At 40.6% G+C, this 25266-nt stretch overlaps 1 protein-coding gene across 1 annotated transcript in view; it reads left to right on the top strand.

Annotated features, from left to right (window-relative positions):
• The window catches only part of scn12aa (sodium channel, voltage gated, type XII, alpha a), a 141164-nt gene that overhangs the window by 7260 nt on the left and 108638 nt on the right, over positions 1-25266 (top strand). Inside the window, exon 2 of the mRNA XM_079820321.1 lies at positions 23058-23364. Within this exon, the coding sequence (XP_079676447.1) occupies positions 23098-23364 (267 nt within the window). The 5' untranslated portion in view covers positions 23058-23097. The remainder of the gene's footprint in view (positions 1-23057; positions 23365-25266) is intronic.

Below are 25266 nucleotides of genomic sequence, written 5' to 3'. Positions count from 1 at the left end.
TGGTCCTGGTCCGGTGGATCCTGAAACGCCTGCCGGAGGGCAGGAGAGAAAACAGTCTGTGGGCTGGGTGAGAGGAGTCCTTGAGGATGCTGCGAGCTCGATGCAGACAGCGTTTCCTCTGGATGTGTTCGATGGCAGGCAGTGGAGTCCCTGTGATGCGCTGGGCAGTTTTCACCATCCGCTGCAGTGCCTTGCGCTCCGCAACAGAGCAGCTCCCATACCACACTGCCACACAGTTGGTCAGGATGCTTTCTATTGCGCAGCGGTAGAAGTTCACCAGGATAGCCGAGGAGAGCTGATTCTTCCTCAGTGTCCTCAGGAAGAAGAGGCGCTGGTGAGCCTTCTTGACCAGACTGGAGGTGTTGGTCGTCCACGACATGTCCGCCGAGATGTGGATCCCCAGGAACTTGAAACTGGAGACACGTTCAACAGCCATTCCATTGATGTGGATGGTGTCGTGTGTGCCTCTTGACTCTTTCCTGAAGTCCACGATGAGCTCCTTCGTTTTGGTGGTGTTGAGGAGCAGGTTATTATCAGCGCACCATGTGGCCAGGTGCTGGATCTCCTCCCTATAGGCAGTCTCATCGTTGTTGCTGATGAGACCAATCACCGTAGTGTCGTCCGCAAACTTGACGATGGAATTAGATCCATACACAGGCTTGCAGTCGGCGGTGAAGAGGGAGTAGAGAAACGGGCTTAGCACACAGCCCTGTGGTACACCAGTGTTGAGTGTGATGGATGTGGAGCAGGTGAATCCTGAACGAACATTCTGGGGTCTGTCAGTTAGGAAGTCCAAAATCCAGTTACACATTGAAGTGTTGATGCCCAGGTCTCCAAGTTTAGCTATTAACTTGGATGGGATGACAGTGTTGAATGCGGAGCTGAAGTCAACAAACAGCATGCGTGCGTAAGTGTTCTTATGGTCCAGATGGGTGAGCACAGAGTGCAGTGCCATGGAAACGGCATCCTCTGTGCTCCTATTGCTGCGGTAGGCAAACTGGTGTGAGTCCAATGTGGATGGTAGAGAGTCTTTTAGGTGTTCCAGGACCAGCCGCTCAAAGCACTTCATGACGATGGGTGTGAGTGCTACAGGGCGGTAGTCATTAGGGCACCTCGGGTTAGAGTGTTTTGGCACTGGCACAATGGAAGTGCGTTTAAAGCATGTCGGTACAGCTGCTTGGGCAAGAGACAGGTTGAAAATGTCTGTAAAAACCCCAGCGAGCTGCTCCGCACATGCCCTGAGCACACGTCCAGGGATGTTGTCTGGTCCAGCAGCCTTGTGCGCGCTGATCCGGCTCAGTGCCTTGCAGACATCTGTGGAGGAGAGTGTGATTGGTGGGTGGTCAGCTGAGGGTTTGAGCTTGGTGGCAGTTTCTCTGTTGTCTCTTTCAAAGCGAGCATAAAAGTAATTTAGCTCGTTTAGGAAGTTGACATCAGTGGCTGCGGGGGTGGAGTGGGTGGGTTTGTAGTCACTGATGGCCTGGATGCCCTGCCACATGCGTCGAGGGTCAGAGTTGGAAAAGTGACCCTCTATCTTTAGCTTGTAGCAGTGCTTGGCCTTTTTGATGCCCCTCTTCAGGTTTGCCCTGGACGTACTGTAGGCTTGTGCATCACCTGATCTGAAGGCAGTATTGCGTGACTTCAGCAGGAGTCGAACTTCCCTGTTCATCCAAGGCTTCTGATTAGGGTATGTGGTGATCTGTTTCTGGGTTGTAACACTGTCGATGGTGGTATTGATATGATCCAATACAGAGGAAGTGAATGAGTCAATGTCCGTGTGAGCGCCACTGGTGGCTTGAGAAGCAAACATACTCCAGTCTGTGTTTAGAAACCTTTCCTGGAGTGTGGAGTCTGCCCCCGCAGGCCACACCTTGATGGTCTTTACTGATGGCTTCACACGGTTGATGAGGGGTGAATATTTGGGTGATAGAAACAAAGAGAGGTGGTCTGACTGTCCCAGGTGGGGGAGGGGTGTCGCAACGTAAGCTCCAGCCATGTTTGTATATACATGGTCTAAGGTTTTGTTTCCTCTGGTGTGGCAGGAAACATGCTGGTGAAACTTGGGTAGCACTGACTTTAGGTTTGAATGATTAAAGTCACCTGCAACAATAAACGCAGCTTCCGGGTGATCAGTCTGTTGTTTACTGATGGCTGCGTGAAGTTCTTTCATAGCAAGCTTGGCATCAGCATCCGGGGGAATATAGGCTGCAGTGATAATAGTGGAGGTGAACTCCCGCGGTAGATAAAACGGTCTACATTTAACCATGAGAAACTCCAGGTTAGCTGAACAATGACTCCCAACAATAGCAGAGTTTGTGCACCAAGCTTTGTTAATATAAATGCACAATCCACCCCCTCTGCTCTTCCCGGAGCCATCTAGTGTTCTATCCGCCCGGAGTGTGTGGCGTCCCGCTAGCTCAATAGCGGTGTCCGGTATTCCGCTGTTTAACCAGGTTTCAGTGAAGATTAGGACGTTACAGTTCAAAAGTTTCTTACTGTGTGTAATGCTGAGTCGAATCTCCTCCATTTTGTTCACTAGCGATCGTACATTGGCAAGGAAAATGCTGGGTAAAGAGAGCCGGTAAGGAGTTAGCCTTAGCTTAGCTCTTAGACCTCCACGCTTACCCCGCCTTTGTTTACGATCACAGCGCCACCTTCTAGCACTTCCGCCCGGCCGGGCAGAGCGCAACGCCTCGGGCGTCCTAGCGATCTCAGGAAGGAGTTGAAGATTGTCCATAAAACTGTCGGAAATTCGCAAACCAATATCCAAAAGCTCACAGCGGGTGTACGATGTAAAAGCACAACTGTTCTGTACGAACAGACCTGAGATGAACAAGAAAAATACCGCAAAATTGCAGAATCTGGAGAGACGCTGAGCCTCGCGATCTACTCGCGCCGCCATCTTGGTCAATGGTCAATTTTGGGCCCTCTACTGCACCAACCTACCTATCCAAAATCTTTGTCTGCTATTTAATAATACTGACCAATTAAGCTCCGCTCGCTCAACCCAGAATGTCCCAATTGGCTGATGAAACATTGATTAAAATTAAGATAAAATTTATACAAAATGAAATTAACTTTAAAGAAAGGCTTTCTACTAAACAAAACTTGATGAAGCGGTCAAAATCATGTCTGACCCACTCATGTCTCCTGGCATTGCGCATCTTACGATGTGTCCTTTCTCACTCATGCTGTTCCCTTTTCATAATCAACATAGATTGACAGATTGACAACATAGATAGACATAAAAAAATAACATTATAATATTTAAACATAAATATAAAACGAAATACCTTTTCTTAATGGCTACAACAATATAGTAGCCTACAGTACCGAAAAATTTCATGTCGGAGTGGGATTTGAGCAAATGTCGTTTTACCCGTGAGCGGTTCATGAGTGGAGCGTTTTGCTGGATTTTGCAGGAAATGCAGAAATAAGCCATAATTTTGTTATATTTGAAACTGTTTGGTAGATTATACATTTATAATTTCTATTACATTATTACTAGTACTGTTACTACTAATAAAACCAATCTCTGGGGGCCCCAAAAGTGCATGGGCCCTTAGAATCGTCCCAACTTTCCCCCCCTTAGCAGCGCCCCTGATCGCGGCTATACTTCCTGCTCGCTACTGCACAGACTCGGCCCCAAGATGTCAGCGCCATATTCGGACCTCCGGAGGCTTCAGTTACTTCAGCGGAAGACAATGAAGTCGCGTCGTCCATATTTTTTCATGGTCTATGTGTTGGACGAGAAAGCCTGGCTCGCAGTCTCCGCTCTAATTCATACCAAAGGTGTTCTATCGGGTTGAGGTCAGGACTCTGTGCAGGCCAGTCAAGTTCCTCCACACCAGACTCGCTCATCCATGTTTCCACAAAGTTGGGAGCATGAAATTGTCCAAAATGTCTTGGTATGCTGAAGCATTATGAGTTCCTTTCACTGGAACTAAGGAGCCAAGCCCAACCCCTGAAAAACAACCCCACACCATATCCCCCCTCCACCAAACTTTACACTTGGCACATTGCAATCAGGCAAGTACCGTTCTCCTGGCAACCGCCAGACTCGTCCATCGGATTACCAGACAGAGAAGCGTGATTGGTCACTCCAGAGAACACGTCTCCACTGCTCTAGAGTCCAATGGTGGCATGCTTTACCCCACTGCATCCCCCGCTTTGCATTGCACTTGGTGATGTAAGGCTTGGATGAGCTGCTCGGCCATGGAAACCCATTCCATAAAGCTCTCTATGCACTGCTCTTGAGCTAATCTGAAGGCCACACGAAGTTTGGAGGTCTGTAGCTACTGGCTCTGCAGAAAGTTGGTGACTTCTACACACTGTGCACAATGTGTCCCCACAAAGATGGCAACACCTGCATTCCTTGTCCTTGGTGGGAAATGTTTTGGTCCCCATGAGGAAAACATCTTAAAAATCATAGAAAGTTTTTGAAAATGTAAAAATTCATAAAGTTTCTTTGATGGGTAGGTTTAGTGTAAGGGTATAGTGTAATATAGTGTGTACAGAGTATAGGAAAGTCCCCATAAAACATGAAAACACAATGTGTGTGTGTGTGTGTGTGAGAGAGAGAGAGAAAGGGAGAGAGAGACGTGAGAGTAGGGATGGGCGATATCTTATCGTTTGCGATATACCGGTAAAAATTCTCCCCACGATAAGAATTTGACTTCCCGCGAAAATAACGATAAAGCCTAGTTGATAGCGCGACCCATCCGCACCGTGCCAACGCTGGCCGTCTCTTGATGCTTAAAGCGGTTACTTTATGGTGGCTGCGTTCGTCAATTTGTATAGCTGAGAGAGAATTTTCTTGTGGTGCCCCCGCACCACTCGGTGCCCAGCGCTGCGCAATGGGAGCGGCGGCACTGAATCCGCATCTCACGTGCAGAGCGAAAACAACTATGGCGGAAGAGTTCATAACTAAACGAGGGGCTACCTGAGGGCAATCTGAACCTGTACATACAGATGTATTTTCACTCGCTGAGCACTTGGACTGAGCGCTTAAGAGATTCGCGCTGTCTCAATCGATCGGTAAAGCATACTATTTCAGTTCATCTCAATGAATGCGCAGTGCATTTGACGCACATTAAACACTAGTGTGAGGCGCGCGACTGAGAGCGCTCAGTGTTTCACACACACTCAAAGAGAGAGCGAGAGAGTCTTATACCACACAGAATTGACGTGCTACATGTAAACAATATCCTTTGTTGTGTTTTCCTGTAAAATAATAGCGTTTATTTGGAATTATTCAGCCTTTCGTGAACAGGAAGAAACGAATGCACAAACGGGAATCTCATTGGCTGGCGTGTGCACCTATTACGGTGCCTGTTTTGATTTCAGCAAATCGGCAGAGCCCGTCTACGGAGAGCCTGCCCACTCCCTATTAAGCCCTGTTGTACAGAATTTTGGTTGTAGTACCACCAGAGTTCCACTGGGGGCGATCGCCATGAGTGCAAAATGAATGGAAGTCAATGGGGCTTGACGGCTAAATTTGTCTCTTTCACCCGATTGCCGTTGAGAAATCTCAGAAATGATTGTAGATTTTGCAAGTTCAACATGGGTTTTAGGTCGAAAGTTGAATGAACGAGTACTTATGTCCTTTTGATTTCTTACAGGTTGAGTTGTTGTTGTCCATAACACGCTAGCATTCTGCTAATGAACGCTGATTGGTCAGTGAAGGACTGATTACGACCAGAGATCCCGCTTGATGGCATCGTGTCATCTGAAGCGGGACCAGAAACAAACAAAACAAAAACTCTTCTAGCACGTGTATTTACCTGTGTCAGCTGTGTTGTCGATGCCTCGAGAGAAAAGAAAGTGCAGAGCGCGAAAGCACCAGAGCGACTGAAGGATTGCCGTTAAGCAGTATCTCTGGTCGTACATGTGTATGACGTCATTGACACTTTAAAAGACTTTTTAAAGCAAATAAGTGACTCTAAAAAATCTAACACCCAGCAATGTGTAATTTATTTGCATTTCCTTTCGAATACAACATTCAAATTACTAGATAAAAAATTATATCCTGAGAAAAGTGGATTTTTATTGGTATAGCGCCATAGACCTCCATTTATTCTGCACTCGTCCTGTGAGCGCCCTCATATGGAATCAGAGAGGAACTGCAACCAGTTCAGAAGCCGGAAGTTCAGTGAGAGTGAAACTTCTCGCCATATTAGACATTCTCTGAAATCGGTTAGAATGAGCGCTGACAACGTGATTAATATTCATGAACTCAGAAGCTCAATATTCCTTAGTGCAGTTTATTTTTATTAGTAGAAGAATTCGTGGTATTATTATCTTATCAACTTAAATTACTGAAGTTCTATCATTAAATCATTATTTTCAACTTTTTTGTAATCTGAAGACATTTTTGGGATAATTACTTTTGCGGTTTCTGCTATTTTTACCACTTTTTGCACCATGTATGAATAAATACAGAATCGGTTTACATGTAAAACTTGTCATTGATTTTAATTATTATTGTTTGTATGGTCTGATGTTTTTCAGCACAGTTGCACTATTTAAACATTACCTGCACCTTTACAGAAGACAATTATATCTGCAACTTTTCCATTTCTGAAAAGGCTGGTGTGAAATTTGACCTAAAAAAAAATTAATGAATTATTTATTTATTTATTTATTTATTTATATATTTATATATATATATATATATATATATATATATATATATATATATATATATATATATATATATATATATATATATATATATATATATATATATATATATATATATATATATATATATTTTTTTTTTTTTTTTTTTTATTTTTTTTTTTTTTTTTTATGTATTATAGGAGCCTATTTGATGACATGTACGTTTTACTTTAGATCATTGTTTGTTTTTCTGAAACTCGCAAGAATGCATGCAGCTGTATCCAAAAACATGGGGAATGATACTACATTTATCGTCATTGATATCGTTATCGCAATAAATACTAGAAAATATCGGGATAAATTTTTAAGTCCATATCGCCCATCCCTACGTGAGAGATGTGCAATTTGTGAACAACAGCAGGATAGAGTATACATGAGAGGAAACAGTCAATGACTGTGTAAACATCAGATTGATCAGAGATGAATGGAGACAGATGGCATCAAATAAAGCATTTTACATTATAGTATGCCATGTGATACTGTAAACAGAGGCATTACTATGGTAGAGACTGCCATAACTCACCCTTCACCTGAAAAGGCCAACTATTGAGTCATATATAGTGAGAACATTTACTGTATTGGCAGCATATTTGGTTACAATTGGTTACATTGTACTTACTCAAATAAGTACTGAGTAATATTAATTAACTACATGTACTTACTGTAGAGTTACGGTTAGGATTAGGGTTTGGCTTAGCTACTTATAACTATGCATAATTTACTGTTACTATAGTAAGTACATATAGTAGTAATTAATTCAGCAACAAAAGTGATTTAAAACCTGTATTTTGCATTGTTTGATATTGAATTAACTGATTGTTAAAAGTACTAAATTGAAACTGTTGTGTTTAGGTGATTAAACCAAATTTCTCATTACATATCACAATAATCTTGACGAAAGCACGAGATCAGGTTTTGAAAGAATGACTAGCTGTGTTACAAGATCAGTTTGGAGTTTTGAAAATGCACGAAAGCGAATAAACAAAAACCCAGGACTAGTTTGCACATTTTTGGTTCGATTGACAGCAGATTGACAGTCCTAGATGCAAAGTTGCTCAGAATGAGGAGTTCTACCATATGTTATGGGCATGTGCAACGTAATTGAAAAACACTAAGAAACGTAATTCAAAACGTAATTGAAAAACACTAAGGTGCCCCGTGGTGGCCGATTTCTTTCGAATTTCTCACAGTCCTCTGGGGCCAGAAGTCAAACAAGTAGGGCTCATCCTGTGGTGGACATCCAACCCCACCCACAACCAAAACATCACCTTGTGACTCCCCATCCCCGTTTCACCTCGAAACCTCATTTGTTTTATGTAGGTTTCAGATTGAATAGGTTTTGAGAGGGTTTCAGTATGTCGATTCCAGGTTAAAAGGTTTTTGTTAGGAGTAAGGGTAGGTTTTGAGTGAATTTCAGTGCGGTCTGTCTTAAAAAGAGAAATATGAAAAATTAAATGAAAAAGAATCACTTTAGCAGAAATCCTGCCCTGCAGCTAATTTCATTGGCTAAGGTTACAGTAACGGGTAGGTTTAGGGATCAGTGTTTGGTGTAGGCAATCAGTACTGTGATTGACATGATCAATAAAATCTTAAACATTGGCTGCAGGGTAGAGCTTCCGCTGAACTGGTTTGACAAATATGGACATGGGCATGGCTTCTGAGGTCATACTCGGATGTGGGCCGGGTTGAATGTCCACCACAGGCTGCAGCAAGACGCTTCTCGAGTCAGCGAGTTTCATTCCGGTCGGCCTCCGTTAATCTTGTCTGACAGCTGCTCGAACTTCACTGGTCGACGGAGGCTGTGTTTTTTCTAGATACGGCCGTGTTTTTCCTCCTAGACAATCACGGCACCTTGGACAAAGACACCGCATGCCAGTTTTCAAGTCAGTCAGACTGACTGTTGCGTAGCTATAGCCGCTTTTGTGTTTTTTTCATTGTATAGCGCCACCAAGTGGCCAGGCGCCGCATCCCTTTTCATGCGACCACTGACCGAGCCCATACATAGGTGTACACAGGGCCGTTTGAAGGAATTTGGGGGCCCCAAGCAAAATGGACATGGAGGCCCCCCCAACATACATATAGACGGACAAGATATTCCTAACACTTAAAGGGTTAGTTCACCCAAAAATGAAAATTCTGTCATTAATTACTTACCCTCATGTCGTTCGACACCCGTAAGACCTCCGTTCATCTTCGGAACACAAATGAAGATATTTTAGTTGAAATCTGATGGCTCTGAAAGGCCTCCATTGGCACAATGCACGGTTCACTCTCAAGACCCTTAAAGGGTACTAAAGACGTTGTTACAAAGTCCATCTCACAACAGTGGTTCTACAATAACTTTATGGAGTGACGAGAATAGTTTTTGTGCGCAAAAAAACCCTAAATAACGACTTATATAGTGATGACGATTTCAAAACACGGCATCATGAAACTTCGAAGCATTATGAATCAGTGAGTCGATTCAGCAGTTTGGATCGCCAAATTTTTAAGCAGTTTGGCGGTTTGACACGCGATCCGAATCATGATTCGACTCACTGCTTCATAACGCTTCGAAGCTTCATGATGTCGTGTTTTGAAATCCTCATCACTATATAAGTCGTTATTTAGGTTTTTTTTGCGCACAAAAACTATTACACTGGATACACTGTTTTTTCATGTCCGCGGGTTGAAGCGACCCCAATTATGTAATATTTTGCCCCGGGAATGCGGATTTTTAGCCTGACGTCGTCATACTCAATTCTAGTCAGAATATGAGTCTGATTCTGCTCCGTTGGGCTGTGATTATGGGGCGTGTTTCAACCGAACCAGGAAAGACCTCAATTGGATAGACCTACAACCAATCAGAGCAACGGAGCGACGCATAACGTTAGTTGTCAAATGTCAACAGAACTCAACTGCACTGTGTTGCCATGTTCACGGCTTGAAGCGACCCCAATTATGTGATATACAGACCCAGGAATGCGAATTTTAGCAGGCAGCCCTGCCAAAATAACACATATTTTACCCCCAAATGCCTTTTTCCCCCGGAGAACCCCCCTGGAAAGCTATTGGGCTTGTTTTTGGCTAGTTTTGAGGAATGTTAGCAATTGGGCAGGTTTTGTTGTCAAGACTTGGCAACCCTGTCTGCACGCACGCTGGAATAAGTTAGAAGAAAAAGGTGAGTGTAAACGATCTTTGCCGGTGTTGTAAAAAAAGGATACACAGAGTACTTACCAACACGATCATCATTTCTGAGAGAAATAGTAAAGGTGAATGCATATACGAACAAGTTCTCCGTTTAGGATTAGAACAAATTCAACCCAATCGCTCTTTGATGACGTGGCTGATTACGTTACTGTTTATCATCTGTCCGTCATCGTCTAAAGCCCGCCCTGACAATTTCATTGGTCCGAACAGCTTCTGTTCGGGCATAATTACTCCTCTACGGATCAAGTCCAGACCGAACTGCCCGTGTAAAAATGTTGTGGGCGGGGCTAAGTTCGGCTGGCATCCAGGCTAGCGAATTTTAGTAGGATGCCAAAAAAACACATATTTTACCCCCAAATGTGATTTTTACCGGGGAAGCCCCCCTGACAAGCGATTGGGCTTGTTTTGAGCAGAGATGTATAAAGTACTAGAGACACATACTTGAGTAAAAGTACAAGTTCCTTTTCAAAAAAGTGACTTGAGTAGAAGTTGAAGTGCTCTTTAAGCACCACACTTAAGTAGAAGTACTAAAGTATTCAACATTTTTTGTACTTAAGTATTGCAAGTAGTTTACTTTAAAATGTACTACTCAAGTACTGAAAGTAAAAGTACAAGTATTGTGTTATGTAGTTATTAAAGAAAGTAGTCAAAAGTTTGAACATCATATTGTTTTTATTATTTCAAATAATTAAGCTAAAGGACAATCACAATGTTGGTAGGTAATTTTTCTACATATTGTCATATAAATAACCTGAAAATACTGTTGTTCATTAAGATTAAATCTTACTATAACCACTCTTACTAAAAAAAAATGGGGTAAGCACACTTATATTCTCATTTCAAGAGGTGTTCTGAGTAAATGATTTGTTTGTAACACTTTACAATATGGTTTGATTTGTTAACATTACATTAGTTAATGTATTAGACTAATAACTAACATGAACTAACCATGATCAATACATTTGTTACTGTATTTATTAATCTTTGTTAATCTTAGTTAATAAAAATACAGCTGTTCATTGTTTGTATATGTTACTTCACAGTGCACATTAACTATGTAAACAAATAGAGAGCAATTTGAGCGCAAGACGCTCGTGTTGTTTTAAAGACAGTGAATGCGCGCTCGCGGGGCTCTCTCGCGCGCTCTCTCTCTCTCGCGCTCTGTCTCTCTCTCGCACTCTCGCGCGCGCTCTCTCTCTCTGGGTTTGGTTTTGGAATGGAATGATTCGTAACATTTTTATAATTGTAACGAGTAACGAAAAAAATATCGGAGTAAAAGTATTAAACTCATCGAAAATATGTACTGAAGTAAAAGTGGAAGTAGGAGAACAAATTAATACTCTAGTAAAGTACAAATACTGCCTTTTAGTACTTAAGTACAGTAGTGAAGTAGTTCTACTTCGTTACTATACATCTCTGGTTTTGAGTAGCAATTGGGCAAGTTTTGTTGTGAAAACCTGGCAACCCTGGGCAGCGGGAAACACAAACACACCAGGCTTGTTAGAGATGCATCGGCGCTGCGCAGACCAATCCACGTATGATATATAAAAAAACCGCATGAGTGAATCAAAAGCATAACGAGTCATATACTCTCGCTGGACTCCCTATCATACGGCGATCGGTCTCTGCACAGCACCACTGCGAACAAGCCTTCCATCAACAATGCAAACGTTTCGTTACTATTGATTCACATGGCTTTACGATCCTACATCGGCATCAAAACACAACGAAAACACAGCGAATCCAACGCATTCATGCAGTTCGCCGTAATTTGTATAGACGGAGATTACAAACGAGCAGCAGCTGTTAGCTCCATTAGCTGCTATTTCAACAATGGCGGATCTCAAGTTTGTGTTGGTCTTGTTGACCCCGCCCCCAGCGCCTGACGTAATCGGTTCTTACTTCTAGCCCTGTTCTAGCCCAGCAAAGTTTTGGTGCTACTTAAGAACCACTTTTCCTGGCTCGGAGCTGGGGCTTTGGGTGTGGAAACACAAAGAACCGATTTGAAACTAGGCTCTTGCTCCGATCTAGCTCTAGCACTGCCTTGGTGGAAAAGGGGTATCAAAGGGGCGCTCACACAGTTTGTCGTTGCATTTTATTCTTAACCTGTCATTGTCTTGGGGCCCCAGGCCAGCTCGGGGCCCCAAGCAATTGCTTGGTTTGCTTGCCTTGTCACGACGGGCCTGGTTGTACAGAATTTGGTGAAATTATCTCATTCCGCTCAAGAGGGATAGCCATTTTAGTAACAGTGGCCATGCCCACTTTGAAGGTTTTGGCTTCCTGTCATGAATGTGAATCAAAATGTTGAACTTTTTTTTACCACTATTGACAATCAGACTCCAGGGAATCTTTCTGCAATGGGTTGGTTGCGATCGGGCGAAAAACCTAGGACTAGTTCACAGAAGTAGGTTTATCAAGTAATACCAGAAAGTTTCGAATTTTTGAGTTTCAAATGTCTTGAGCCAAAGATGCCAACGATGAACGGTTTAGGAGTTATGAGCCATTACATACTTTTGATCGCTATAGCACCACCATCAGGCCAATTGAGGCGAGCTTTGGTGACATCTTTATGACAAACGGTTTGGTCTGCCCGATCACTTTTACACTGTATACCCGAATAAGTTGGCAAAACTCAAAAAATTCTGGCAATCGGTTACATCAAAATTTTTAAGTAAGCACAACTAGCAGATTTGTATTTTGTACTCATGCATTTTAATTGCTCTTAAGCTAACTCAAAACTCTTTAAGCTTCACTTAAAATTATCATGAACTTAAATATTTTTAGATTAGATTAGATTAGATTCAACTTTATTGTCATTACACAAGTACAAGTACAAGGCAACGAAATGCAGTTTAGGTCTAACCAGAAGTGCAATAGCAGCAAGTGCAGGATATATACAATGGTTGCGTAAGTGCAGGACATAAAAATGTTCTGAATATATATAAATATGTATAAGTAGAGAGATGGTTATTACTATAAGTAGAACTGAATTTACAGATGAATATATACAGTGAATAAATATACAGATGGCTATTACTATAAACAGAATTTACAGGTGAATATGTACTATGAATAAATATACAGATGGCTATTACTATAAACAGAATTTACAGGTGACTATGTACTATGAATAAATATACAGACGGTTATTACTTGAACAGAATTTTACAGTTAGAGGTATACAATAGTATGTTAGGCTAATATGAGGAATATAGCAGTGGATTAAGTTAGTACAATAAATTATGGACAGAGCTATCCGAAAGAAAGTGTAAAAGTGCAGTGGAAAGTGGTAGCATATTCCAGTTAGAAGTACGGTGCAAAATGCAAATGTAAACATTGTTACTGTAAATACAGTCGGCAGTGCAGATGAGCATAATCCAGTTACGGTATGGTGGTGCAGAATGCATAAGTAAACAGTTGTTACTGTAATAAACAGTCAGTAGTGCAAATAACAAAGTGAAGGCAGATGTGAGGTAGGAGAGTTATCAGTTTATGAGGGAAGTGGATCAACGGGGGTTTGAGTTCAATAAAGAGACAGCTCTGGGGAAAAAACTGTTCTTTAGTCTGCTGGTCCTGGTCCGGTGGATCCTGAAACGCCTGCCGGAGGGCAGGAGAGAAAACAGTCTGTGGGCTGGGTGAGAGGAGTCCTTGAGGATGCTGCGAGCTCGATGCAGGCAGCGTTTCCTCTGGATGTGTTCGATGGCAGGCAGTGGAGTCCCTGTGATGCGCTGGGCAGTTTTCACCACCCGCTGCAGTGCCTTGCGCTCCGCAACAGAGCAGCTCCCATACCATACTGCCACACAGTTGGTCAGGATGCTTTCTATTGCGCAGCGGTAGAAGTTCACCAGGATAGCCGAGGAGAGCTGATTCTTCCTCAGTGTCCTCAGGAAGAAGAGGCGCTGGTGAGCCTTCTTGACCAGGCTGGAGGTGTTGGTCGTCCACGACATGTCCGCCGAGATGTGGGTCCCCAGGAACTTGAAACTGGAGACACGCTCAACAGCCATTCCATTGATGTGGATGGTGTCGTGTGTGCCTCTTGACTCCTTCCTGAAGTCCACAATGAGCTCCTTCGTTTTGGTGGTGTTGAGGAGCAGGTTATTATCAGCGCACCATGTGGCCAGGTGCTGGATCTCCTCCCTATAGGCAGTCTCATCGTTGTTGCTGATGAGACCAATCACCGTAGTGTCGTCCGCAAACTTGACGATAGAATTAGATCCATACACAGGCTTGCAGTCTGCGGTGAAGAGGGAGTAGAGAAACGGACTTAGCACACAGCCCTGTGGTACACCAGTGTTAAGAGTGATGGATGTGGAGCAGGTGGATCCTGATCGAACATTCTGGGGTCTGTCAGTTAGGAAGTCCAAAATCCAGTTGCACATTGAAGTGTTGATGCCCAGGTCTCCAAGTTTGGCAATTAACTTGGATGGGATGACAGTGTTGAATGCTGAGCTGAAGTCAACAAACAGCATGCGTGCATAAGTGTTTTTACTGTCCAGATGGGTGAGCACAGAGTGCAGTGCCATGGAAACGGCATCCTCTGTGCTCCTATTGCTGCGGTAGGCAAACTGGTGTGAGTCCAATGTGGATGGTATAGAGTCTTTTAGGTGTTCCAGGACCAGCCGCTCAAAGCACTTCATAATGATGGGTGTGAGTGCTACAGGGCGGTAGTCATTAGGGCACCTCGGGCTGGAGTGTTTCGGCACTGGCACAATGGAAGTGCATTTAAAGCATGATGGTACAGCTGCTTGGGCGAGAGACAGGTTGAAAATGTCTGTAAAAACCCCAGCGAGCTGCTCCGCACATGCCCTGAGCACACGTCCAGGGATTTTAGTAGTGGAAACTTTCAATATTCAATAAATGCTAACTTACTAATTAGTAACAATGCTTTGATAGCATTAGCAGAGCATAGCAATTGTTGAATGAGTACTGCATTTATTGTACTGCAGAACATTCAACATACCTGTTCTCAAATTAAGCTCATGCTCCACTTGTCTCAATGATGGTTATCCCCCAAAACCCCCAGAATACCAGAAACTCTTTTAAATGATCATAGCTAAACATTAAACACTACTAAATCTCCAACTAATCATTAATCTTGCAAAGACAAAAAAAAAAAAAAAAAAAAAATTATATATATATATATATATATATATATATATATATATATATATATATATATATATATATATATATATATATATATATATATATATATATATATATATATATAAACAGCATGTTACCATTTACTCTCCCTTTTGAGTGCCATGGCAAAGCATGCTGGGAAATAGACAGTGGTGGAGGGAGTACTGAATCTCAGTACTTAAGTAAAAGTACAAATACCCAGAGATATATTTACTTTAGTAAAAGTACCACAATGACAACCCTACTTAAGTAAAAAAGTATCTGATTTTAAATGTACTTTAAGTATTAAAAGTAAAAGTACTTGCATAACAATTTATTTTCTTAATGTCTATATTCTAATAATTAAAAAAAAAAAAAATATGGCCTGTGGCATTTTAATTAAGTTAGTTTTGGGTTAATCTAATTGTGCTTACCATCTGTGGCCCAGTTTACATTCTGACTTACAATTCTGGTTATCAATCAGGGTGATCTGCAGAGTTAAATATCATTATTCTGAAGCAATATCAGCTTTGACATATTTTAGATCATGCATATTTGTGATATTTCCCCCCCCTAATCTTATTAAATATAGGCTATGCTTCAGTTTTCCTTTTATATTCTTAAATAAAAAAAAATAAAAAAATTATTTACACTGAAATATTACAACTGCATTAAATAATGTTATGAGATTGTTTTAAAAAAAATTGTAATTCAAATTAGGGCTGTCAAAAGATTAATCGTGATTAATCGCATCCAAAATAAAAGTTTGTGTTTACATAATATATGTGTGTGTGTACTCTGTTAATTATTATTTATATATAAATACACACACAAGCATGTATATATTTAAAAAAATATATATTATTTTTTATATATAAAACATTTATATTTATATATAATAATTTGTTACATTTATTTAGCGCTTTTTTCTGCACTCAAAGCGCTTTACATATAGAAGGGGGATTCTCCTCAACCACCACCAATGTGCAGCATCCACCTGGATGATGCGACGGCAGCCATATTGCGCCAGAACGCCCACCACACACCAGCTGATTGGTGGAGAGGAGACAGAGTGATGAAGCCAATCTGTATATGGGGATGATATATTAGAGATTATATAAATGTATATACAGTATATACATGCAAATATTTCTTAAATATATACATGAATGTGTGTGTATTTATATATAAATAATAATTAACAGAGTACACACACATATATTATGTAAACACAAACTTTTATTTTGGATGCGATTAATCGCGATTAATCTTTTGACAGTCCTAATTCAAATAAGAAATGTTGGAAATAATGTTTAAATCTGAAACTAAACTGCCAGTAGGTGACAGGAGTTCTTAATGAGTGAGTCATTGAGTCTATTCGTTAAAACGGCTGATTCGTTCAGGAATGAGGCAGTCGTTTATGAACAGGTCATTGAATCTTTGATTCAACCGATTCATTCAAAACGCTGAATCATTCAGTAACGCTCTATTGCGTTGTGGTTCTGCTGTGATCTTTGTTTGGAACTGTTTTCGCTGCTGAAATAGAACAAAAACAGTCAATATTGCATCTAAAATGTAAGTGACTTTTTGTTAATTCATTGTTTATGGAACTCTCAGTGTCATATGAAATCAGTGTCACATTTTAAGTCGTGATGGTATTCAGGGAAACAACACTCTTGGTCGTTTGATGTTTTTAACTGTATTATATGTTATAAATATAAAAACTCCACATTTTGAATTGTTACTGCAGCATGTGACTGAGTTTCTCTGTGTGAGCGGCGCTCATTTGTTTCCATTTCTCCTCATGAGGCTGCACGAGCGTCAACAGCACTACCGTCAGTTCATTACATTATATATTATTCTGGACAAGAGGACAAGCGTTAATGTCAAGCCCTGAAACTGATCAGAAAATGTAACGGAACGTTGTAGAAATGTATTAGAGTAGAAAGTATTATAATTGCTGCAAAATGTAACGAAGTAAAAGTCAAAAGTATGCACTATTGATTCTACTTAAGTAAAGTACAGATACATGAAAAATGTACTAAAGTAAAGTAACAAAGTATTTGTACTTCGTTACATTCCACCACTGGAAATAGAAATCCCAGCGCAGGTTCAGTTGAATTTAAGTTAGTCTAAATTAAAAGAAACAAGTTCATAAAACTCAAAACAATGAAACAATTCAGATTATTTAAAATGTGTCAGTTTTGTGAACTCAAAAGAAAAAGAAAGTTCTATATACTCATAAAACTTAAGTTGCTTGAACTAATTTGTTTAATTTAAGTTTACTCTACTCAAACCAATTAAATATGGGCATTAGGGTTTACAGGGGAGAATGCTGATCCTTGGAAATTCGAACAATTACAATAAGGTTTCAGCGCTACGTGCTTAAACCCCTAAAAAACTGTAAAACCAACATGTTGGTGCCCTCAACAGGCTTCTTAACTAAGCTTCACCAGCTTTTTTTGCTATACTAGACTAGCACTACCTGACCAGCTTGGAGGAGACTCATGTTGGCGTATGTTTTTGCTTGTTTTCTTACAGTAGAAGCACAACAGAAGTGATGTCCCACATTAATGTGCGTCTAAACTGACAGCTGAGTAATTTGCTACAGCTGAGAATTGTGGGTCAGATCAAGCCGGCGTAAGCCACTTTGAAGCTATGGGTTAGATAACGCTTTCTGGCTCTGGTCGGCGGCGAAGAATTGAGAACATGTCTGCCTGAAGAGGAACAGGAACTTCCTTCTCCACGCGCTAATCTTCAGAAACACGTCACTCCAGCTGCTGAGTTAAACTGCAATAAAAGCACAGGCTATGAATGAGAGCGGGTTAGTCCTGTTAGTCGACGGTTTTAATATATGCCCTGCCTGACACCAATTTAGTCTGATGTTCCATTCAGGATGAGAGATGAAGCAGGAAGTTGAGAAGGTCAAGGCTGGATAAGCTTTTCTTCACGCTGGCTGGACTTAGTGGATGATTCCTTATACAACATACAGTATAACTGTACTGAATGAATCCCCTGCTCAGTCACGAATTTCTAAACGCTATGTAATGAATATTCAAGAAATCACTAGATGGAATTGATAATCGCTTACCTGCTGACAGAAAATGACAGTTCTGCAGTAGCACTCTATGAAAGCCACGTAATCAAAACAATAAAAAGGTCATTTTGAGTTTATATCACACAATTTTGACTTTATTTCTCGCATTTCTGAGTGTATATCTCACAATTCTAAGAGGAAATATCAATTGGCAAGATATAAACTAGAGCCCTGCATTTCTGCCCGAGCCCGACGGGCCCCGACTTTTTTACGCCCCTCGGGCCGGGCTTCGGGCCAATTTTCCCGTCATACCTCAAATGCGGGCCGGGCTTCGGGCCTTTTTAGGCTTCTCCTTCATTTTATATTTTAGACATTCAATAATTAAAAGAACCAATGAGATGTGCTGCGCTGGTGGAAACAACATAAGACCATGATATCGCGAGTCCGCAACTGTCAAGACCGTCTCGCATCAGGGCTCTGAACCGGTTCAAGGAACGAAAACGAAAACCGGAAACGAACGAAATTTTAAGAGGAACAAAAACGAAAACGAAATCAAAATCAATTTGAATCGTTCTGAACAGAAACGTTAATTTGAAATGACCATTAACCGGTTAATAACGTTATTTTATCGTTCTCTTTAATATTTTAATTTGGCAGTGACCAATAATGAATAGAGTAGTACAGCATGTGACTCAAGCGTGAGTGAAATGCCCGCGCACCAGTCATCTATGAATCTACCGGTCCGCAAGTCAGTGTAGAGCGCGCATTTTCATGCCTCAAGTACATTTCTTTCCCCGCTGAGGTCTACAATGAAAGCGCAGGTATTGGAGGACATTATTTTCGTATGTTTAAAAAACCAGTACGGACTTTAAGCTCAAATAGTCTGATTTAGGCTAGTTTGTGAATTCCGTTTAAGCCTATCCAAGTAGGTTACTGGCATCTATCAAACATTTTTCCTATAGTCTTTCAGATTGCCAATACAGGACAGGTCAATGTTTTCTATATAGACGGTTGATGCTTCGTATTAAATGGTATGTTATATTGCATTAAATGATCAAGCTTTATTAGCTGACTGAATTTGATTATGTGATGAATGGACGTGTTGCGCAGTGTTTGCTTTGAAATTACCAGTTGACAGTGCATTAAAAGAGCAATGGTTATCCAGTTTATTTATTCTTTATTCATGCAATTTTTAAAACAAGTCGTGTTGAAAAAAAAGTTTTGTACAAAGAATGTTATCACTCTTCTGAAAAGAATTCGGCATATAGAGGGCCACTTTCCGCTCCATTAAAACAGGTCCGCTGTTTATGCTTTGTAATTAATGCATGTATTTCTGTTGTGGTTTTAAAAATGTTATGAAATAAATATTCAAGTTTAATTATCATGCGTTATATTATTATTGAGTGAAAATAAGTTTTTATTTGTATATTTGTTTGTTTGGCTAAATTAAATTAAAATAACGTTATTAACCGTTATTTTTTCAAATCAAACCATTTTCGGAACAGTAATGTTTAATGAGGAGCGCAAAAACGGAAACGTTAAAATATCGATTCTGCTCGGAGTGAACCGATTGATATTTTTTTTCCGTTTTTAAGCCCTGGCTCGCACAGTGTTTAGAGGACGGCGCTATGCAACACGCATCGCCACAAATGAGTAAAGCAAGCCAACACGCAAACTGCCACAAGTGAAACTGAAAATAAGCTAAGTTTTAGATGCTCAAAAACACAACCATCTTCATTAAAACTAATGAGACTAAAGGCTCTTACCAGTGTTTAGGTCGCTCGTTCTCATATTGCGGTCTTTGATGTTGAAATGAGCTGATGAATAAAATGCTCATATCGGTTGCTTTTGTTGACACGAACTCCGTTAAATGTGCATATAGCAGGGGAATTGAAGATCGGATTTCACGGAGAGGTGTAAGGTAAGACAACCAGCATGTTTTTTTTATTTTTGTTTGTTTAGATTGTGTAGCCCGTTTCGTTTGCGCTCGCCGTTGCGATCTGCCTGCTTCATCTTGTCAAAAATGCCTTTTTACTGTGATGGTGGTGATAGCCTAGTAGGCTAAACGTTTAACGATGCTGTAAGTGTTTTATATGGATTTTATAAGCAAGACAATTCAAGTGTTGATTTCAGAGGCTAAAGCGTTGGGTTAACTCACTGTCAGCCGCTGGCCGCTTGGTCGTCACTTTAAAGAACAAAAACTTTCATTTAACAAACAAAAAAATGCTTCAAACATTTGTCTAAATTAACTTAATAAAGAAACAAAACGAAATATAACTACTTTGACATTAAAAACAAAACTGAACTATTTTAATGGCTGCAACTAATGTGTAATAGGGAGGATAAAAAAAAAAAACCACGGGCTCCAGTCGGACTCGGGCTGATCATTTTGATGAGCTGTCGGACACGGGCCGGGCTAGGGCCTAGTTTTGAGGCCCGTGCAGGGCTCTAATATAAACTCGATATTCTGTCTTTTTCCCCCTCAGAATTGCGGGTTTATATCCTCCAATTCTGACTTTTTTAAATTGTGATATTAAAATATGAAAGTATAAAAAAGTTATGGAAGTTTAAATATACTGAAAATAAAAAATACTGTACTAAATATTTTTATTTTATATAAAATATATATTTTACAAAAATGTTTTAATCTAAAATTACTATAAAATCAAAGCCATATGTCTAACCAAGTTGTGTTCCAAATTTGAAGTTGATATCACAAAAACTGAAGTTCCCATGAGATTTTGTTTAGGCGCTGTACCAAAAATAGCCACCGGGTGTCATTGAAATTGCATTGATTGTTTTTTTTAATGCATTTTCCTGTAAATTTCTGTCCAAATGTCACTTCCATCACAAAACAGTCTCCAAATATGGAACCTTGAGACTCAGACCTTTCCGACGATATGTGTTTTGTCAAGATTAGAAAAGATTCTGATTATAAAGTAATTCAAATAAATGTTGTAATATGAAACATAACACCGCCCACTAGGGGAGGAGCCCCCTAGAAGTACCATTTCCATTGTAACGCAACGTCCAATTTCAAAACGGTTTTCACAGGATGAATTTTGAGTTCGTAAGCTTTCGAATGATACCTAATTTATGATAATTACTAAAATATATGACACGAAATAAAGGCAATCAAAAAAAGAGTGCCAGGCATCCCGCCAGCTGGGCAGTGATAGTTAAGAGGTTAAGGACACAAAAGTGGATACAGGCAATTGAGACAGAGCACGACATGTTATATTAGAACTACACACACTAGAAGGGAACGTAATCAGCGACAGGAAATATAATATATAAAACTGACATTTGGATTTGACTTAGCAGTGACAAAATGTTTACTGCACACGCAGGCATAATGAGTGTCAGGATCCCAAAATGTACCCATTCTTTTTGCTGAAGCTTCACGTCTTATTGCCTGTATCACCTTTTGTCACCTTGAACGCTCGTTTTTTTGGGTGAACAGCTCATAAAAACTTATTTCTGTGTTTTTTTAGCTTGTTTGCTGTACACTTTGTCACATCGCAGCTTTTAGACCTCGTTTTGTTTTTTGTTATAAGTCAGAAAAGACAAGGAGGCCGCCTCATGCAATACAAAGTCAATGGAGAGCGTTGGATTGCACCCCCCCCCCTTGTGGGCGTGGCCTAAATGCACTGTCTCTATAGGGCTCTGTAAGTCTGGAGGTTAACCCTACACCCTTAAAAATAAAGGCTTCTTGTTGGAAGAACCTTTAACATCTATTCCTCAAAATGTTCTTCACAATGGAAAAACGTTCTTTTGATTATTAAAATGCTCTTCACATTAAGAAAAAACGGTTCTTTTAGGGGTGGTTGATTATGATTTCACTTTTTAAACTTTAGTGAGTGTGTAATGTTGCAGTTTGAGCATAAACAATATCTGCAAAGTTACGACATTTCCTTTTAAAGGAATTGCTTTTAAGGACTACAACAAACGGCTGGTGGGGACTACACGAGCTTCCTCCCGGGTTAGAGACATCACTAACCCTGAAATTTACATAAACTCCGCCCCAGAGAACACACAACAAAGGGGGTGAGACTATCATGACAGAATATGCTAATCAATGACTTGAAGATAGTTAACTCCACATCAGCTACATAAATTCATCAACTAACCATTTAGAAACGTCCTGTCTCATTCTATGTTGTCACTTCTCCTCGAGTCTCCATCATTGTCCGACTCCAGTTTGAACATAAAAGGCTGAACAGTTTCATTGCCTGTCTCTTGAAGCTCCGCCCCACGAGCAGCAGCTCATTTGCATTTAAAGGGACACACAAATATGGCACGTTTTTGCTCACCCTCAAAAAGTGACAATTTTAACATGCTATAAAAAATGATCTGTGGGGTATTTTGAGCTATAACTTCACATACACACTCTGGATATTTATTTTTTAAAAAGGGGCAATCAACCACCCATTTAAATGAAGTCATAATTGGGAGATAAAGTGTCACAAATACCCTTTTAAATTTTTTATTCACTGGCGGAAAAACGCTTCCATAGGGCTCTGTATTCACAGACTGGTGGTTCGATAGTGTGGAGGTTAACGCTACACCCTTAAAAATAAAGGCTTCTTATTGGCATGGATGGTTCCATGAAGAACCTTTAACATCTATTCCACAAAAGTTTCTTCACAGTGGAAAAAGGTTCTTTTGATTATTAAAATGCTCTTCACACTAAGACAAAAATGGTTCTTTTAAAACCTGTTCACTGAAAGGTTCTTTTGGGAATCAAAAATGGTCTTTCTATGGCACCCTCTTTTGGAACCTTTATTTATAAGAGTGTATGAACTGGGAATTTAGATGTTACAGGTCTGATCCCTAGTAAGTACATCCCGTAAGCTTGAGAGTCACTGAGGGATCACCATCATGCCCTAGAGTACTGCAGGTGACTCCAGAGGGACTCAACCCACAGTCATTGTGCTGTAAATGTCAAAACAACAAGCGTTTTAATAGCTTCAGAGTGCCTTTCTAACTATATTTCTCTCTCTGTCTCATGGCCGAATCCATCTAGCTTTGAGTAACTTCTAGTACAGGACGATCAGGATGAAAAGATGGCGACCATGCTCTTACCAGCGGGTCCTGATGGCTTGCGACCGTACACTCGAGAGTCTCTGGCGGCCATCGAGCAGAGGATCAGCGAAGAGCGGACGAAGAACACCAAGGATTACAAGGCGGACCCCGGGTTCACGGAGGAGCCCAAACCCCGCGCTGACCTGGAGGCCGGGAAGGGGCTGCCTCGTATCTTTGGCGACATCCCCTCAGGACTGGTCGGAGTCCCGCTGGAGGACATCGACCCTTTCTACTTCAGAAATCAGAGGGTGAGTCAGTCTGAGGTTACAAGTGGCCTTCAGATGTATTAGTGCATCTTAAAAAAGACTAAGTGCCCTAAATGAGGCCTAATGGATGTGAAGTTCGTGTTTTTAGTTGAAAATTGCCGCGGTCCATTAATAAACAGATGTATTTATATAAGTGCGTGTAGTGATTTTGTCTTGCATAGCAACGAGTGACGCATTCTTGAAAAACATTTTCTGTTTTTCTGAATCATCTACCTTGAAATCACCCTCTTGGTTCTGCTCTGGTTTCTCCTGGAGAGCAAATGGAGATATTTCCGGTTTCCTACAGAGCATATTTCCTACATCTCCTGAAAAACAGAACCCCGTAATCAAACTTTTGTCTCTTTGGTCCTGTTTACACCTGGTCTTAAGACGAGTTTTGGTCAATTGTATCACAAGATGACGAGGGAGACACATCCCTGATATTTTTAGTCTCTTTTGTCCACTTTCAAACACTTCTGTCTGAATTTCTTTGAGGGGAGGGTCTATGCCGTAAATGGATGGACTTTTTCAGATCTTTCAATGTAATGGATTAAATAAGCTCACACAATGTACATATGAACATTGAGACGATTGAAAAACATACAGAGAGCATCATCTTTCATTTCTGCTCTGACAGCCGCAAGATCACGGCGAACGCTGTGTTAGATATCAAGAATGGAGAGAGAACATTGTCCTTGGTACGTTTTTCGTCTTCAAACCAAATTTGGGTGTCCAATCGACAAAGTTTAAATCCCGTCTGGCTTCCCATAATGTTTAATGTTAGGTCAGTAGGTGGAGAGTAGACGGTCTAAACTTAGGGAGCTGGTTTCAATGGACATTTTTAAAGTGATGTTAAATGATTTGGAGACAGAAACATCGGTTTATAGATGTTTTGACTAGTTATGTATTTATATATTTATGTTTTTTTTTTTTTTTTGTGTGTGTGTAAATATGTATGTATGGATGGATGTGTTAAACCCACGTGAAATGTGTTGCTGTCACTCTTGGCCAGGACGCTCTTATAAAAGAGATTCTTAATCTCAATGTGCTTTCTTTTCCTGGTAAAAAAAAAAGAAGGTTATAACATTCAATCACGAGCGTTTACACTATGAAAGCAATCCGGTCGAATATGTTTTCGACTCCCTCTGGAAGTGGTTGAAAGTGGACAAGCTCAAAATGTTTTAGACCAGTTTACACCTATATTTAGCGTCCACTTGTGATCCGATCGAGCAAAACGCATCTTAATACCAGGTGGAAGCAGGGCCTTTCAGAAGAGACAATGTCTCAAACTGTGCTCAGATTTGCCAAGAGTCTCTAATCAAATAATCAAGCTGTTGACCACATTTTTTGCAACCTGGTGTCATTGCCAAAATGTACCTGTGGCAACGTTTTTGCAAACCCCAAAATACGTACCAATACGTACACATTACTGTAGTTTCCAACAGAAATGAACACTAGAGGCAGTAAAACAGTAAGCACAATTTATCGGTTTTGTTTTACCATAGTCCATAATTTGTAAACTAATACATTTTGGAGTTTGCATCACTTAACCAGCTCCATATGTTCGGCTTTTCTGACATCCCAAGCTTGCTCAGTAGCTCAACTGGTACAGATTTGTACTTGCAATGCTGAAAGCTCGAGTGCGAATCCTTGGAAAGACGAGTCATGATAAAAGAGCTCAAAGACGAGTTCAAAAAACAAGCTAAAATGACATGGTTACAATTGTATTTTTGTCACATTTGCTTTTGTTAAAGGGTTAGTTCACCCAAAAATGAAAATTCTGTCAGTAAATACTCACCCTCATGTTGTTCCAACCATGTAAGACCTTCGTTCATCTTCGGAACATAATTTTGTATATTTTTGATGAAATCTGAGAGCTGTCTCACTCCTCCATAGGCTTTCAGA

This window comes from Gobio gobio (assembly GCF_949357685.1).
Source record: "Gobio gobio genome assembly, chromosome: 6".
Classification (NCBI taxonomy): Eukaryota; Metazoa; Chordata; class Actinopteri; order Cypriniformes; family Gobionidae; genus Gobio; species Gobio gobio.
The sequence above is the reverse complement of the archived record's forward strand: the minus strand, read 5'-3'. Positions and strand labels throughout refer to the sequence as shown.